General features: G+C 35.9%; 1 protein-coding gene across 3 annotated transcripts in view; it reads left to right on the top strand.

The window, feature by feature from the left end:
* Window positions 1–16,385, top strand: part of ADGRL4 (adhesion G protein-coupled receptor L4) — a 117,638-nt gene extending 101,253 nt beyond the window's left edge. For all 3 annotated transcript variants that reach the window (XM_050805341.1, XM_050805362.1, XM_050805351.1), the window contains 3 exons: window positions 13,775–13,866; window positions 15,273–15,441; window positions 15,746–16,385. In XM_050805341.1, coding sequence (XP_050661298.1) covers window positions 13,775–13,866; window positions 15,273–15,441; window positions 15,746–15,808 — 324 coding nt within the window. In that variant the 3' untranslated portion in view covers window positions 15,809–16,385. The remainder of the gene's footprint in view (window positions 1–13,774; window positions 13,867–15,272; window positions 15,442–15,745) is intronic.
* The last annotated feature ends 2,976 nt before the right edge of the window (window positions 16,386–19,361 follow it).

Raw genomic sequence — 19,361 nt, 5'->3', positions numbered from 1 at the left:
ATACTCTTGAATTATATCCATTTCAGTACTTATTTTACTGACATCACTTTAGAAGAAAGTCCTGAAAGTGGAAAATATTTCCCTCCTCTATATTAACAACATATTACCCAAAACTAAAGACTGACAAATGTAAGTTCTGGTATTTTAAGGTGCTATTGACAGGTCCCGTGAAACCTATCACGAAATGATAATTATCCAATTATCCAGTTGTTGAATAAATATACATTACATGTATTTTTGGTCACTTCAAATTTTGAAGACAATATGGAAGAACCATAATTCTGTATACATGTTATAACCATTACTGATAATAATTGATGTTTATTGAGAACTTAAATATTAGGCACTCTTTGGAGTACTTTACATCAGTTATATAATTTAATACACACAAACAACCTATAAGTACCAATACTATCCATGTTTTACACACAAGGAAAGCAAGACACAAATAATTAAATATATTAACTTTCTTGTAAGTATGAGAACTGGAATTTGAACCTATGAGTGTGGCTCTAAAGTCCATTTAGTCCATTTATTTTGAAGGTGCATTTGTTGCTTTCTTAAAACTGTCATATCATATGAGAAAGCGGTTTTCAACCGTTTTTGACTAAACACCCATCAGTAAAAAGTATGCACCTCACTAAATGTATATCTTGAAAATGTCTAGCATTTATTAGTTTACTAATATTTATGCAAATTATCTTATACAGTATATAATATATATTGTAAGACATACTTTAAAATATACATTTAAAGAATGAAAGATGAAATAACAATATTTAAAATAGATCAATATGATTCTCACTAAAATATTAGCATTTCATTTTTTTAAATGAAATATTGATTATACTTTAAATGCAGCAATTCAAAGGTATAGATCTAAGTTCAATACTTGGTTTAAATGACTATCAGGGAGCTGCAACCTCAAAAATACATTAAATCTGTACTTTCACATCAGGTGTAGCAGATCTACAACTCTAGGTACTCTGTTCTAATACTTATTTCTTCAGATCTTCAGTAATGTTTTATTATTGCACTCTCTAGAAGTTTTTAATGGAGTATATAAAGAAATACATTGAAATTTGGTGCCATTATTTTATTTGTTTTCCATGTATTACTTCATGGGTTATTACATTATGTTCCATGTATTATTTTAGTTAATTTTATCATGAAGAACAGAGATTTTCTTCAATAGTATATGATTTTTTTTTTTTTTTGACGGAATCTCGCTCTGTCGCCAGGCTAGAGTGCAGTGGCGTGATCTCGGCTCACTGCAACCTCCGCCTCCCAGGTTCAAGCAATTCTCCTGCCTCAGCCTCCTGAGTAGCTGGGACTACAGGCACATGCCTCCATGCCCAGCAAATATTTTTGTATTTTTAGTAGAGACGGAGTTTCACCATGTTGGCCAAGATGCTCTCAATCTCTTGACCTCGTGTCCACCCTCCTCGGCCTCCCAAAGTGCTGGGATTACAGGCGTGAGCCACCGCGCCCGGCCAATAGGACATGATATTTTAAAACTTCCACTATTAAGTAGAAAACATTACTAGACACTTCTAAATGTTTCATGGATATTCATAACTTTAAATATGACTGAAACTGGATCTAAATCCATGCTTCCAATTGTCGTCTTAATACTTGGAGTTTTGTAATACCATTTAATCAAATCTGATTAGATCTTCACAGATTTTAGCCATGATGGGCTTATATGGACTTGTTACATGGACTTGCAGCCTGGCTGGCAAATAACACACTTCAGAAGTAAGAAAAACGTCAGTTTGTCATTTTCTTGTTTGTATTTTCCTTAATAGTATTAATTTTAACACAGTGCACTTGGAGACATCTTAAGTCTTATTTGTCCATTTCATTAGGATTACTTTATTAAAACTAAATAGTGTGTGCTGATAGGCATGTATACAATATGATGCAGTAGGCTGAAAGATAAAGAGGGGGGACTTCTCCACCTTGAGGAAGAAATACCGCCTTCAGAATGGCTCAGCTCTGATATGGGACTTCACTCCATAGAACATGGAAAAAGTGAGGACACCAGTGTCATTCATTTTTTAAGTATTAAATTTTAATTTTTCCTTGGGAAAGTATCAGTTGGAATTCGAATGTGTTCTTTATGTACCCCAACTGATATTTTTTTGACAATCCACTTTGGAAATCACTATCATGAAATGGTTATACAGTTATATTTGGACTCTAAAGGATGGAAAGCTTTGTTGTTAACCAGAACAGGAAAAATTACCACCTTCTTTAATCCCTTCACCACAGAGAACAGTGAGGACACGTGTCTCCAGTAAAGGATAATTAGCACAGTACACTAAATCCTGTTGGCTATTAACAAGGGCTTCATCACTGGTATCATGACTAATTTGAATGAACACTAATGCAAAATAGCTAACCATATTAATGCTTACTAATATGTTGTTCCTCTCCTTTAACTATTTCTCAAAGGCAGTAATTGTTAGCTACACATGTAAATAAATGTTTGTATAATTAAATTCTTAAAATTGTAGATGTCAGTTTAGCTTCTCTTTATTGTTCCTTCATATGTAGTTTGGTAGCTTTGTAAAGTGCTCAGGAGCATAAACTCTATAACTTGTCTACTAGATATGAATGTTGGCTCTGTTACCCCCTAATTGTATTACCTTGGGCAAGTTATTTGACCTCTTTCTGCCTCTGTTGCCATAAATGTGAGACAAATACAATAATAAGAGCAACAACAGAAATAATAATGGTAATGGCGATAATATTAAGGCAAAGAATGCTTATCCTGGAAAGTTGGTGAGAGGGTTAAATAAATTCATAAATAAAACAGACTTGGAACAATGTCTGGCACATAGAAAATACTCAATTAATATCAGCACTCAAAATTTTAATTTGGGGGGTGTGGAGGTGATCATTTACTTGAGTTTCAGTATAACAGTAGTTTTTAAGTACATGCAGAATGCCACATCATCTCAGAGTGATTATTCATCTAATTGGGTTCCTCTGCAGTCAATGCCTGGTAGGACAACATTGCTGTTTACCAAAGTATAAATCTCAAGAGTTCATTGCATTTTTATGATACTGTTACTATCCCAGAGTGATCTATTAAAATTTTTCTCCTTTTGTGATATAAAGAGCCTACCTGAATATATTTATTATGGTTTCAGATGTTTCAGTGTGTTTCAGATTACTTAATTTTTTTTCACGTAATTATAGACTGCACTCCCATTTCTCTGAGGTCTGCTTTCTGCTGAGCTGAGTGTTGGTAACCTCAGCAGAGAAGTATCTTTTAGCTCTGTAGATATTCCCAAGTGTGCTAAATCCTCACCCTAGTGAGTGCTGAACATGATGAGGCTCATGGTGTTAGCAGAGAGATGCCTCCTAACAGTGTCATGTAGTTGTATGTGGGGCTGAAAGTTATTCTATCTTTCTTACAAATCTGACAATAGGTGACCAAACACTGGTATCATACTTGCTGTGAATTTTCACAAATGTACTAATACCATTTTATACCTGTGCATTATACATTTTATTTCTAACCATTATTTTACTAACAAAAGGTGTTTATCAGGTACTGGCTCTATCCACTGCTTTCATACACAACTGTACCATATGTACCAAGGAGTCTCCAAGGAGAAACAGTTCTGCCAAGCCCAAATGTATCATTTTCTGGGTTCAATCCTTTTATGTGCCCTTTCATAGACTACACACTTTTAGGACATTTTATCAGTTTTAACATATACACATATATTCAGTTTCCACAATAGTTGGAACATCTAAAAATTTAGCCCCTCTTCCTTTGAGGTCTCTTTCAAACAATTATAGATCAACCTGTGTGAAGAGGGTGACATTCTTGGGGTTTTCCACTAAGAAGTTTATGTCCTCACGTTATAAAAAGATCAGATGTGAACAAAACTTGAAAGCTATGAAGTTAGGGTTGACATGCCAGATGCCAAGTGTGTTAAATTTTAGATAAACAATGGATTAATTTTTAAGTGTAAATATGATCCCAAATATTGTGTGGAATTAATATTAATATTTGGAACCAAGATACTGGTATCCTATATTTTTATTTACAACATCTGGCAATCCTATGTGAAGGACATATAAAGTTAAGAATTTCACAGAAGAAATATGGTAGGTACTATAAATTAGTATTTATTTTAAACTGGATTTTAAATCTTACACAATTTAATATTAAGTTAAACCTTTTAAGATTTAAAATCAAGTTTAAAATAAATACTACTTTAAAGATAATTAAAACTATAATTATAGGGTATTTCATTTATATACATATACACATTGTATTTAGCCCATTCTCACACCACTACAAAGAACTACCTAAGACTGGGTAATTTATGAAGAAAAGAGGTTTGAATAACTCCCAGTTCCTCAGGCTGTACAGGAAGCATGGCTGGGAAACTTTCAATCATAAAGTGAAGGAGAAGCAAGTACATCTTCACATGGTGATCAGAGAGAGAAAAATAGTGAAGGGAGAGGTGCCACACACTTTCAGCCAACCAGATCATCATGAGAACTCTATCACAAGAACAGCAAAGGGGAAAGTCCGCCCCCAAGATTCAATCACCTATACCAGACCCCTCCTCCAACACTAGAGATTACAATTCAACATGAGATTTAGGTGGGGGCACAGAACCAAACCATATCATACCTACACACACATACATGTACATGTGCGTGTATTTCTCCCTATATTAGTTTTCTATTGCTGCTATAACAAATTACCACAATTCAGTGGCCTAAAACAACACAAACGTATTATCTCACAGTTCTGTAGGTTAGAAGTCTGGGTTTAGCATGGCGCAGCGGTTTTTTCTGCTTAGAGTCTCACTGGGCTAAAATCAAGATATCAGTGTCTCTGGAGGGAGTGGGGAAGAATTCGTTTCCATTTTTATTCAGGTTGTTGGCCAAATTGAGTTCCATGCAGTTGTGGGACTAAGGCCCCATTTCCCTGCTGACTGTGAGACGGGGCTCCTACTCAATCTGCAGAGGCCTCCCACCTTCCCCGACTCATGATCTCATTCATCTTCAAAGCCAGCAACAGCTCCTGGTGTCTTTTCCTGCTTAAATTTCTCTGCCTCCACTTCACTTTTGCCTTATCTCTTCCACCAAATCTCCTCTGCCTCAAAGGCTCATGTGATTATATTGGGTTCAACCAGGTAATTCAGGATCACCTCCCTATCTTAAAGTTTATAACATTAATTATATCTATAATATCCCTTTTGCCATATTCATAGGTTCTGGGAATCAGGGTGTGGACATTTTTTTGGAGAGGGGGGCATTATTCTGCTTTACACCACCCAATTTTCTGATACTCTGTGATAAGCATTGTAACTAAGGCACTTAATATGGTAATCTCAATTGGGAAATGGTTAAGAAAAAAAAGTAAATCAGACAGAAGACAAAACCTGTACTACTTTGATTCCAACTTAACTCATGGACAATTAATAGAGCATAATTTAAATTTTTGATGCTTAAATTAATAACTACATAGGTCCAAGCATGGTGGTTCACGCCTGTATTCCCAGCACTTTGGGAGACCTAGGTGGACAGATCACTTGAGCGCAGAAGTTTGAGACCAGTTTGGGCAATAGGGCAAAACCCCATCTCTACTTAAAAATCAAAAAAATTAGCCAGGTATGGTGGTGCACACCTGTGGTCACAGCTACTTAGGAGGCTGAGGTGGGAGGATTGCTTGAGCCCAGGAGGTTGAGGCTGCAGTGGACTATGATTGCACTGCTGCACTCCAGCCTGGGCAACAGAGCAAAGACCCTGTCTCAAAATAAGTGCATACATACATACATAGCGATTTCTGCAGTGGTATAATGATTGAGAATGAACAGCTGTTGTATATAGCTATTCAGTAGGCCAGTGAATAGAAACCCATCCGTTGTACATGGCAAAAGCAGGTCTGTCATAGGCCAGTTGACTTGAAGGTAATAAAACTATTTGAAAGAGCAAAGACGTTGTAATTATGACACATCCTTAAATGAACCAGATTCTGTTGGATATATATATATGAAAAATTTAAGCATGGGTCTAAAAGTGCCGTAAGAGAAATATTTTCATTTTTTTCGATGAGATCTAACATCAGCATATAGATGGCTTCATCAATTATTGAGAAAAAAACTAAGAAAGGAAAAATTACTGATTGGGATGCTTCATTTTGAAGTCTGATTTTGAAGCCTTTGGGTTGAATGTACCTGTAGGTCTAAATCCTTCAGAATTCGTTGTCATTCTTTCACCAACTCATCTACTTAAATTTCTTGTTTTTTTTTTATAAAGACACTTAAAAAATTTTAACATACTGTCAAACAACAAAATGTATGTGCTAAGCTTTGAAATACATGAAATATATGAGCTGCATGTATCTGAAGTTAAGAAACAGGTCTCTTTATAGATAAATATCACTTAAGATGAAATAAAAATGACTTTAAATTTAAAATATCGCTTTATCTCAAGGGTTAAGTGTTCATGACTTTGAGTGATGTTTTTTTTCTTCACAGCTATTTTTATTCTCTTCTGTATTCTGAAGTGCAGCATTGAATTTCAAAGTTCTTATACTTGCCATCTAAAGTCCTTGCCCTGTTTATTTCTATCAAAATATCATGGAACCCAAGTTGACAATCTAAAATTGTTTAAAAAAATAAATAAATAAAAATAAGAGAGACAAAAGTGATAATGAAGGAATGTTCATTTATAAATCATTAGTTATCCCTGGTGCTTTTGTGGTGCTAACATTTAGAGATTAATAAAGGGACCACAGTGAATTAAATAAGCACACAGAGGTATGCACTAAGGAGTAAAAGTGCATCTCATTTGAAAAGCACTATTTTCTTAATTCAGAAGAATACCAGTGATTTTTCTTACATTTTGAAGTATTACCCAAGTCTGCTATCATGATGTTAGACACTGCTATATAAACAGTGCTGATAGTATGTTTTTGTTTGTTTGTTTGTTGTTTTTTTTTTTTTTTTTGAGAGGGAGTCTTGCTCTGTCGCCCAGGCTGGAGTGCAGTGGCACGCGGTCTCTGCTCACTGCAAGCTCTGCCCCCCGGGTTCACACCATTCTCCTGCCTCAGCCTCCTGAGTAGCTGGGACTACAGGCACCCACCACCGCGCCTGGCTAATTTTTTTGTATTTTTTTAGTAGAGACGGGATTTCACTGTGTTAGCCAAGATGGTCTCGATCTCCTGACCCCCTGATCTGCCCGCCTCGGCCTCCCAAAGTTGATAGTATCTTTCTAGCTGCTCAACCCAAAATGCAGACTTTTATCATCTATTCTGCAAGTCATTACCTCCAGGTTAACTGAAAACTATTTTTTATTATTAGAAATGCTTTCTAATTCTTTATCATCTTTTTTTGAGGTATCCTTTTTTTTTTAACCTCACCTCAAACGCTTCATATTTTATAAAATTCCCCAAAGATCTTTTTCCATACCGTGTAAGCTTTATTTCCACCTCTAAGTACATAAACTCATGTGTCTTTAGATGTCTTTAGGTGATACTGATTCTTTATTTATAGCTTTGACACTGTTAGAAAAAGGATTTAAAGTAGCTTATATATTTATGGATAAAGAGAGGGCACAGACAATATAAAGGAGTAAATATGAGTTTTGCCAGTTACCTCAAATTTGCTGGATATTTTAATATGACATTGGGGGTAACTGGGCAACGGGGGATAACTGCGAAAACCTGTATTTTTCTTAATTTACAACTTTGCTGAATATTGTAATATGACTTTGGATCGTATAATTCAGGAAATTTTGAGTAATGAAAGAGAAACATATTCTAAATAATTTAGGTAAGTATTTTTCTGGTAAAAGTTATTATTCTGAAACAGAGTTAAAGAAAAAAATTGTTACGGACTGTTGTTAAATGGCATGGGAGACTTTATTCAGGACTGTTGTGATAGGTGTCAAAACTACGTCAGGGGAGGTAGATTGGCCCAACGCTGAAATCAGGGGATTTATAGCCAAGGTGCCAGTTAAGGGTAATGGAATAATTACTGAGAAGGGACAACATGGGTAAGGGGAATTCTTGCTAAACTGACTTAACAGGATTCCTACTGAATGGCAAGTCAGGATGACAAAATATCAAGGATGTGAGTTGAAGAATTTGACTAGGTATTGAGAATGATCAGGTATCATTAGTGAGGAGATTCTCTCTAAACTGACTTATCAGGAATTTTACTAAAATTGGACTCCACAAGATCAGACACTGAAGCCCAAGGTCAAGGCTTACCTAGTTGTGAAGAGGGCTCACAGGAACCTGGCTCGAGCTTGGTCAAGGAGAGTGTCAGTTTTTTAATGACCAAGGCAAGGGAAGAACATGTTGGCATACAAAGTTCGCACTGTGCAAAACAGTAAAGAATACTTGTCATTCTCTACATTTCCCTGAAATTAAACTTAGGTCTGATTTTATCATTTGATTTTTGGTTTTTTAATAGAAGTACATGGCACCGAGTTTGTAGACAAGATGGCATTTAAACAGAGTGGTGAGGGAATGAGCCATGGGAATATCTTAGTGCCCAAATTCAGCTACCCTATGGCATGGTGCATGGGGTACTGGAAAAACTATGGCAAACTCACTGTGAGTGGAGTGAAGTGGTCAAAAGATAGAGAAGTACTGCTTGGGGGAGGAGGTATAGCAGAGATCAAATCATTTTGTGTCCAGAATTGATGGGTTCTTGGTCTTGCTGACTTAAAGAATGAAGCCAGGGACCCTCGCAGTGAGCATTACAGTTCTTAAAGATGGTGTGTCCGGAGTTACTTCCTTCAGACATTCAGATGTGTCTGGGGCTTCTTCCTTCTGGTGGGTTCGTGGTCTCACTGACAGGCGTGAAGCTGCAGACTTTCATGGGGAGTCTTACAGCTCATAAAGGCAGCATGGACCCAAAGAGTGAGCAGCAGCAAAATTTATTGCAAAGAGCAAAAGAACAAAGCTCCCACAACGTAGAAGGGGATCAGACAGGGTTGCTGCTTACTGGCTCCGCTGCCTGCTTTTATTCCCTTATCTGACCCCACCCACATCCTGCTGATTGGTCCATTTTACAGATAGCTGTTTTACAGAGAACTGATTGGTCCGTTTTAACAGAGTACTGATTGGTGTGCTTACAATCCTTGAGCTAAACACAGAGTGCTGGTTGGTGCGTTTACAATCCTTGAGCTAGACAGAGTGCTAGATGGAAAAGTTCTCCAAGGCTCCATCCGGCTCAGGAGCCCAGCTGGTTTCACCTGGTGGATCCTGCACTGGGGCTGCAGGTGGAGCTGCCCGCCACTCCCGAGCCGAACCTGCACTCCTCAGCCCTCCGGTGGTGAATGGGACCGTGCACCACGGAGCAGGGGGCTGCGCCCTTTGAGGAGGCTCAGGCCACGCGGGAGCCCACAGCAGCGAAGGAGCTCAGACATGGCGAGCTGCAGGTCCCAAGCGCTGCCCGGCGGGGAGTCAGCTAAACCAGGCGAGAATTTGAGTGCAGCATTGGCGGGCCGGCACTGCTGGGGAACCCGATGCAACCTCCGCAGTTGCTGGCCCAGGTGCTAAGCCCCTCACTGTCCTGGGCCAGTGGCACCGGCACGCCGCTCCATGTGCGGGAGCCCGCCGAGCAGGCGCCTGCCAGAACTTGCACTGGCCTGCGAGCGCCACTCGCAGCCCCGGGTTCGGCCCCCACCTCTCACTCCACACCTTCCCACAAGCTCCCACCTCAGCCATCCCAGAGAGGGGCTCCCACGGTGCCACGGCGGGCTGAAGGGCTCCTCAAGCGCCGCCAGAGTGGACGCCAAGGCCGAGGAGGCGCCGAGAGTGAGGGCTGCTAGCACATAGTCACCTCTGAATTTCAGACCTTAAAACCCACTGTGCGATCTTTTACTTTAACTCTGAATGACATAGGAAGCCATTGGAGGATTCTGAACAGGGAAAAGATGTGGCTTACATTTTAGAGAGATCAATTTGAGTGCTGTGATGAGATAGATTATAGGAAAGTAAGGACGGAAGAAGAGAGATCAATTAGGAGGTTTCTGAAGTAGTGCAGAGGAGGCATAATGGTGGCCCTTTTCAGGATAGTGTCTGTGGAAATGGTAAGTAGTTGGTGGTCATATTCTGAATATGTTTTGAAGGTAGAAATAAAGAGTTCACTGACTGATGACAGAATAAGATAACTTTTTTTGAGATGGGGAAGATTGCAGAAAAAGATAGGTTATTTGTGGGAAGAACAGCAGTTTGGTTTTTGACTTTTCTTTTTTATTTTATTTTTTGAGATGGAGTCTCACTCTGTCACCCAGGCTGGAGTGCTGTGGTGCCATCTTGGCTCACTGCAAGCTCAGCCTCCTGGATTCACGCCATTCTCCTGCCTCAGCCTCTCAAGTAGCTGGGACTATAGGCGCCCGCCACCATGCCAGGCTAATTTTTTGTATTTTAGTAGAGACGGGGTTTCACCATGTTAGCTAGGATGATCTCGGTCCCCTGACCTCGTGATTCGCCCGCCTTGGCCTCCCAAAGTGCTGGGATTACAGGCGTGAGCCACTGCGCCCAGCCGACTTTTCTTTAACTCACAGTGCCTATTAGACTTCCAAATGGAAGAGTTAGATTGAGCCTAAGGACAGACAAAATGGACATGTAACATTAGAATGAAGGTTTAGGAAGTACCTATCTTGGGACTCAGCATTTAAACCCGGATTTAATCAGTTATAATGCATTAGTAGATCAAATAATGAAGGAACAAAAAATATTCTATGGAGAAAAACAGCATAGGAAGGTTTGAGGAGCTAAGAAAGTGACATTCCTATAAACAATTGATAAAGGCCAGGAGTATACTAAACAAAGCAAAGAGTGGCATGAACCATTGGATCTGAACACCTAGGAAGTGAGAATATATAGATAGGTCTAATGATTGATGTTCACAGTAATCATTTATTTCTCTGTGTCTTCCTCCTTTGCTTCTACTGGTCATTCAAGACTGGCTTAAAAATCCCTGTTTAGGGTGCAATCACCTGGGTTATTTCATGACACTAAGTAAACAACTACATAGTGCTTTCTGAATCTTGTTGCACTTGCCTGTTTTCTGGTCATCTTCTCCAGCATACTATAAGTTCTTTAAGAAGAAGACCTATAGTACACGAATAATTATTGAACAAACGAGTAAATAAACCTTTGCACTTCAAATAAAATCTAAGTGATAATTGTCCCTGTCCTCACCCAACTCATGTCATGCCACTCTTCGCTTTGTTTACTATACTTCAGCCACCTTTATCAATTGTATATAGGAATGTCACTTTCTTAGCTCCTCAAGCCTTGAGGATTTTCCTCTGCTGTTTTTCTCCATAGAATACTTTTTGTCCCTTCATTATTTGATCTGCTCATGTATTATAACTGATTAAATCTGGGTTTAAATGCTAAGTCCCAAGACAGGTACTTCCTAAACCTTCATTCTAATCTTACATGTCCATTTTGTCTCTCCTACCAGTTCTAATGTGAGAATTAATAGCATTTATCACAGTTTGTAGATTTATAAGGATTGTATGATTATTTGTTTACTATCTGTTTCTCAATAGAATCTATGAGAACAAAAGACCATGTCTGTTTTAATCATTAATAGGTACCTGGCCCTTGCCACTGCACAAGACACTTTATAGGCCCTTTAAAAAATTCTTAGCATAAGTGAAAATAAAAAGTTCCACATATTTGTATTATTATCAATGAATGTGGATTATATAATCAGTATGTTTGTGATTTTTGGATAACATAAAACTATAACACCTTTTGATAAACATGTTTTAATCTGTTTTCTCCTAAATTTGGGAAAATATGTGTTAATGGAATAAGAATTAGTCTCCCACTTGCCCAGCAGCACCTGGGTTTTATAAGTATGTAAACATTTTCCATTTTTTAGGGAAAAAATGTACTTTTTCAAGATTTGGATCACCTCAGGGAATGTTCCATTTCCTCTCTTCACTAGTTCAGCATGTGATGTAGAAGAGCATATCCAAAATGAATGTGAACTTCTGAAAAACCATTAATATGAGCAACTATTTTTCAAAGTCAGTTTTATTGAAAACAGAAGTTTAAGAAACTTAAATAAATTACTATTTATGTGGAAATTACTATTATGTGGTAAATTTGTGGATCTAGAGAACAGTTTTTCTTATCATTTACTTTATCTTCTAACTCTTTGTTGAGATAACAAGATCAATATAAATACCTCATAAAATTATTTTAGAATTTTCAAACCGATAATGGTTAGGCATATATTATTTAGACTAAATTTTACAACTCTTATTTATAAATATATGTGCATATATTTATAAAATTAAATAGAGTTATTTCCAAATTTATACAAAGAAGCTATAGCTATTGAAACTTAGAAAATACTAAGTATTCCAGTTTCGTGAGTATGAAAGACTACTTATAAAATTAAATATTATTTAATTGTCATTTCGGTTAATTATTTGAGCATACAAAGAGGATGGAACTATCACCTAAATCAATTTAAATATTATTTATCTCACCTCTGCAATTGCTAAAGTATGGAAGCACTACTATAATTAGGATTAATTACTCATATAATTAGAAGTAATGGACATTTGGAAACAGGAAGAAGAGACTAGATCCCTTATTCCTCTGAGATTTCCTCTCAAGGACCCCTCCATACAAAAGTGACAACATGAAATTCTCAGGCCCATTATTTTATACTGCTGTTTGTAATACTAAAATATACTAAGTTTTATTTTGAGAGGATACATAAAACTCATTAGAATATAGAAAAAAGAAATGTTTGAAAACTGTAAGCTTCTGAACCGCTAGTAGAAGAATTAGCTGAAAATTATAATGTTGCACCTTGCTGTTGTCATTTCAAAGGGTCTTTGGAAAAATCTGCTTGAATTAATAAAATATATTTAATAAGGGATTAGCCTTCCAACTGTTTCTATAATATTTAATATTTTAAATTATTGATATGCTTATATTAGAATATATATACATTTAACATATACCCCTCATTTAGCCTTCTAACACTGCAAATATGACTTGTAGGTCTTCAAAACTATAGAAAAAGGAAAATAAGAGGAAACTTTTCATAATGCAGTCACAGTAAAAATGTTGACAACTCTGCAATTCTATTTAGCTCATATTACAAACTATAAATAATAGACTGTATTTATTAACATTTATTTGCCTAACAACAGACATTTAATTCGTTGATGAACATTTTGAAAGCATCCAAGGTTAAATCAAAAAAAAAGAAATATTAACATTTGTATTAGGAGAGAATTTAGATAAATCATATGAGAGAAAGTACATTCAAACATTTCCTCACAGTAGAAATTGAGAGTGCTTTGTTGAGTTTTCTTATTTCTTTTCAATCTTTCAATTTTTCTTTTCCAGTCTAAATTTTTAAAGGGTTGACAGAATTATCACTAATATGTTTCTTCAAAGAAACAGTATATAATTTACTGAACAAAAATTTGATTTATTTAGTGTTTATACACCTTTCCAAACCAAAATTTACCTTAATGTTTATATTAATCGTATTAGTGGCAGCAGATGATACTCATCAATCTTTAGGTATGATGATAACATCTGAAGAAGTTTCATAAACAAGTTGCTTTCACTACCACTTGTACTGATAATATTCAGTGATATTGTAAAGAACTATATAAATGCCATGATTTTTAGTTCCTATCTTACTGAAATCTTTACTATTTATTTTCTTTATATGTATCTAATTTAAAATGAAAACTATCTCTTCTTTGAAATTAATTCTTTTTCCAGGTTAATCTCTTGGCTTTTGGAGTTATCATATACAAAGTTTTTCGTCACACTGCAGGGTTGAAACCAGAAGTTAGTTGCTTTGAGAACATAAGGTAAATGTGTCTTTAAGTTCACTTTTTTTTTTTTTTTTTTTTTTTTTTTTTTTTTAGTAATTAAAAGCTTTAGTAACTCGATAATGTTGGGAATTATTTTTAAATGATTTCGTACTTTACCATACTTAAAAGACATATTGGAAAATAGCATTTAGTACGTATATTAAGACTACAATTACTACAGATTAAGTGGTAAGAAGCAATTTTTTCAAACATACACCCCTTTGAAAGGGAAAAGATGATGACTGTATTTTAAGGCAAGGAAGGCCTTAGTGATTTTCTTTTGTAAAATGTTTTTCAGAACTTAATAACTGTTTCTTTTTTGTTATTCCTAGTTTACATGTTGTCATGACTTTTCCTTTACACTCACCCCCTCCATCCCACCCCCTGCTTTAAAACTGATTTATTGAAACCTTGAAAATGATTTGTTCAGGAAGAGCTGAATTATGCTATAGGGAACACTGGAAACAACGTACTATTTGTGTTGCTTGGGAACACTCCTGTAGTTTCAATACCTTGCACAAGATTTATAGTTGGGATTTAGTAAATGTTTGATCAATTACTTTCTTTTAGTCCTCACCAGTCATGGTTTCATGTAGTGTACTGGTTTTAATAAAGTTGAAAATGATTCATTTTCTGAAGTATACTGCTAAAATATCTACTGCAACGAAGAATGATTCGACTAAAAATGAATGAGAGAATAATCATTAGTTGCTTCATTTCCAAGGCAGTGTCCTTAGTGAGCAGGATAGAATATTGTTTTGCCAAAAGTCACAGGCATTCTGCTGAAAAGATTTAAGAGTGGTGTGTGTATTTTTTCTTTAATTTTTAAGAAAACAGTATTCTGTAATGAATTTATCTTGACATATTTTTGTATTGCAAAAGCAAAACAAAATAAAACAAAACCCTGTTTTTATATCCTACACGTTCTTTTCTTCTAAACCTGAAAGGAAAGCAGAGCCTCCTTTGATGTCATAGATATGTGCTGACCCCAGTCCACATGGTATACTTTTCAGAGTTTCTTAGGGAAAATACTTCCTAACAGATACATGTCTTACCTTCAGGAATTCCTGCAACATTACCTTTGAAATCAAAGCATGCACACTGCAGTACACCAGACAAAAATATTTTAAGATTAAGGAAATTGCTTACTTTTAAACATAATTCCATGTTTTGGTACTAGTAATTTGACTTTGGAAGCACACCCCTGCCATGGTTCAGTAGCATACCCTAAAGGCTGTCCCACTTAACTGCAGCACAACTTAGCAGTTTTGAAATTTTATTGGGTCTTTGTAAAAGGTTTCTTGGTTATAGTGAAAACTCACCTCCCACATAATTTGAGTAATTTGGGAGATGTGTTAACTATACGTGGCTTTCTTCACTGACACATTTCTAATATGTGATAGGTCTTGTGCAAGAGGAGCCCTCGCTCTTCTGTTCCTTCTTGGCACCACCTGGATCTTTGGGGTTCTCCATGTTGTGCACGCATCGGTGGTTACAGCTTACCTCTTCACAGTCAGCAATGCTTTCCAGGGGATGTTCATTTTCTTATTCCTGTGTGTTTTATCTAGAAAGGTAAACAATTTCTTATTTTGGTCGAGTCTAGTATATTCATGTAGCATCAGTTGCTGAATTGATAGAAAATTCTTACTATCATAGATTTATAACTTCTGCCTTTATTGCCTAAATCGCCTAGCTGTTCATAGGAAAATATGCTTTTTAAAGAACCTTGATATTAGAGTTATAAATATAACTTAAATGAACATATTCTGAGCTATAATACTTTGGAAAACCACATATAACAATTTATTGTGATTTGAAAAAAAATTAAATGTGATTGTTATGTAACATTTCTTCCTTTCCTTTTTTTAATTTTTAGATTCAAGAAGAGTATTACCGATTGTTCAAAAATGTCCCCTGTTGTTTTGGATGTTTAAGGTAAACACGGAGAGTGATGGATAATTACAACTGCACAAAAATAAAAATTCCAAGCTGTGGATGACCAATGTATAAAAATGACTCATCAAATTATCCAATTATTAACTACTAGACAAAAAGTATTTTAAATCAGTTTCTCTGTTTACAGTATAGGAACTGTAGATAATAAGGTAAAATTATGTATCATATAGATATAGTATGCTTTTCTACGTGAAATGGTTCTGTCAAAAATAGTATTGCAGATATTTGGAAAGTAATTGGTTTCTCAGGAGTGATATCACTGCACCCAAGGAAAGATTTTCTTTCTAACACAAGAAATATATGAATGTCCTGAAGGAAACCACTGGCTTGATATTTTTGTGACTCATGTTGCCTCTGAAACTAGTCCCCTACCACCTTGGTAATGAGCTCCGTTACAGAAAGTGGAACATAAGAGAATGAAGCAGCAGAATATCAAACAGTGAAAAGGGAATGACTGTTAAAATAATAAGATGTATTTTGAATAAACTTGTTTTTTCTGTAGACTAGCTGAGAAATTGTTGACATAAAATAAAGAATTGAAGAAACACATTTTACCATTTTGTGAATTGTTCTGAACTTAAATGTCCACTAAAACAACTTAGACTTCTGTTTGCTAAATCTATTTACTTTTCCAATATTCTGAAACAAAAAAGGTTTACCTCCACAAATTGAAAAAAAAGCAAAAAAAAAATCTGTTTCTAAGGTTAGACAGAGATATATACTATTTCCATATTTATTTCACAGATTGCAACTTTGGATATTTAATCAGTAAAATACAAATGTGTCAAGGTATAATATTGTTTATGCCTATCAATGTAAAAACAGTGTAATAAAGCTGAAGTATTCTATTCTATTACCTTTCAGTGAAGTGAAAGTTATACTATCTCATTAGTATATTTGAATCCTTTATTATTTTTAATTTTAGAAATATTGCAGTTCACATTGCAATATTCCCTTTTAATTTACTATTTTTAAAGGGGTATTATAAATATGAAAGTATTTATAAAGTGAATTGCTATTTTTTCTTTTCAGAAAAGTACACATTTAAAATTGTTATTGTTAACAAAGAAATCATGGAGAACTATAGAGGTTTTCACAGTGGATCCATTTTCTGACCATTTTCTACTATCTATTAAATCATGTCTGCTTAAATATATAGCTTCTATCTATCTTTAAATCTTCTCATTAAAATGTAGAAGCAGTGACTTTGATCTCAAAAATAGGTAATTTTTCTTTGCCTACCTGTAAAAGTGTGCCAATACACTAAATTGGTGATTTTAAATTAATTTCTCCAGCTGTTGAAATGAAGCCTGCCAAATCTTGCTCTAACAAATAAAATGTTATCTAAATGAAGCAATTCTGCTACAGCTTTGCTGAATTCCTGTTCTCAAGAAAGATGAGCTACCTGCCAAAGAGTCTTTTGCATTTTTAGAGAATCCATGATAATAACTTCTCATTATCTTCTGATTTCTTACATGGTAAACCTGTGACCTATTATTAGTGCCATTGCAGGATAATGTTCTAGAAATGTGATATTGAAAATACTCATCTGTTTCATAGATGTATTCAAAACTTCATGTGGTAGACAGAATAATGCCCCCTCCCAAAAAAAAGTCCATACCCTAATCTTCAGAACCTCTTAATATGATAGATTACATGGTGAGAATTCAAATTGCAGATGAAACTAAGGCTATTAATCAGCTGACCTTGAGATGAGGAGATGATCCTAGATTATCTGGGTGGGCCCAGTGTCATCACAGCGTCCATATAAGTGAAGGAGAGATTCAGAAGGAGGGCAGGAGTTGCAGTGATGCAGTGTGGTGCACACTTTACCAGCCATTGCTGGCACTGAAATGGAACTCCACAAACCAAGGAATGAGGACAGCCTCTAAAAGCAGAAAAAGGCAAGGAAATGAATTCTTCCCTGGCATCTCCAGAAGGGACTCAGCCCTGCTGATACCTTTGTTTTAGCTCAGGGAAACCCATTTCAGACTTCTAAACTCCAGACCTATATGATAATGTTTATGGTGTCTTAAGCCGAGTTTGTGAATAATTTGTTACAGCAGCCATTAGGAACTAATACGATGGAAATATTTATGTAATAAGATATTCGGAGATGAACTACTGTTCAAATCATTAGGGCAAGCGTTCACCCAACTGTCTTCTTTTCATCCACCTTTCCATAGATAACACTGAACAAAGCTTATATTTGCTAGTATGACAGTTAAGAGCTTCTCATATCTACTTCCCTCCCCAGTTTTCATTTTTGCCTGACAGGTTTATCCAGTTATACCAAACTGTTTATCTTTCTCCAAATTTGCCATGGTTTACTGAATTCCCCTTCTCTGGAATTTCCTCCTTGTGACAATCATTACTCTGGCAAATATTACTTGTCCCTAATGCATCTTTCTTTAGGAAGCCTTCTCTGACTCACACAAGGAATTAATCACTTCTACCTTTGTCTCACCACTCTATCTATTACTTATCTATTTAACATTTATTACACTGTATTGTAATTATTTAGCCCAGCTCAGGACATTCACTGGAGGGTGTTTTGTTGTTCCTTTAAGACAGGTACCTTTTCATTTTGGGTTTCGTGAATCAATGTTACTTATCTTCTGTTGCTTCCTGAACACATGTTTGACGTCATAACAGGTCTGCACCCCCTGAGCAATCTGGCCTTTGCTCTTTTCCTTTACCTATTCCATTCTGGAAGCCCGTTTAGCCAGGCCTTTCATGCTTGTCTCACACACACATCATGCAATTAGGTGGAAAGGGATGACCCAGCAACTTCAAATTAGTAAAGTAGAGAAGGCAGAGGAATTAGGCCAGCAATATAGCCTTGAGCATGTATTATTCAATTCAGCTTTTTCAGAAAAGACATTGTTGGAGGATTTGTAAGGAGCTTTCCAAAATAATAAAAGTCATGCTTCATTTTCCGTTTGGTTGTCTTTCCTCGTGTTATTCCTTATTCCACTTCCTCATTTGATAGTGAGTTAGGTAAATATTAAGATTCGAGACTCAATCACCTTAACCTGTAAAATATATCACAAGATCATCAGTAAATACTAAATTACAAACTCTTCTTTTCTTCATAAACAAAGGGGAGTTGTAAAATCTCAGAAGATTCAATCGAATAACTCGATACTTTAAGCTTGGCCTAAAGCAATGAGATGGACAGACACCAGAGAAGTATAAGATAAATTCTCTGACTGTGTGAAAACTTGCTATTAACTAGAGATGTAATAATCCCCTAATTAAAAACATCTGTTGGTTGACTGATTACACTGTAGTTGAGAAAAATTTATTTACATGCAATGTAACAATTAGAAATAACATGAGAGTCTATGAACAAATAATCCACAATCTTCATACTAGGCATAACTAATAAGACTTTCATAATTTGATGATGACATCATTTCTTCAGTCCTTTTCAATTTAATGCCAGCCCCATAAAATTAAATGCTGACTCTGCATCATTAATTTTCAATATATTCTATCTAACTTTCAATACACATCTTCACTGCCCTACAAAA

Source organism: Macaca thibetana, chromosome 1 (assembly GCF_024542745.1).
Source record: "Macaca thibetana thibetana isolate TM-01 chromosome 1, ASM2454274v1, whole genome shotgun sequence".
NCBI lineage: Eukaryota > Metazoa > Chordata > Mammalia > Primates > Cercopithecidae > Macaca > Macaca thibetana.
The sequence above is the reverse complement of the archived record's forward strand: the minus strand, read 5'-3'. Positions and strand labels throughout refer to the sequence as shown.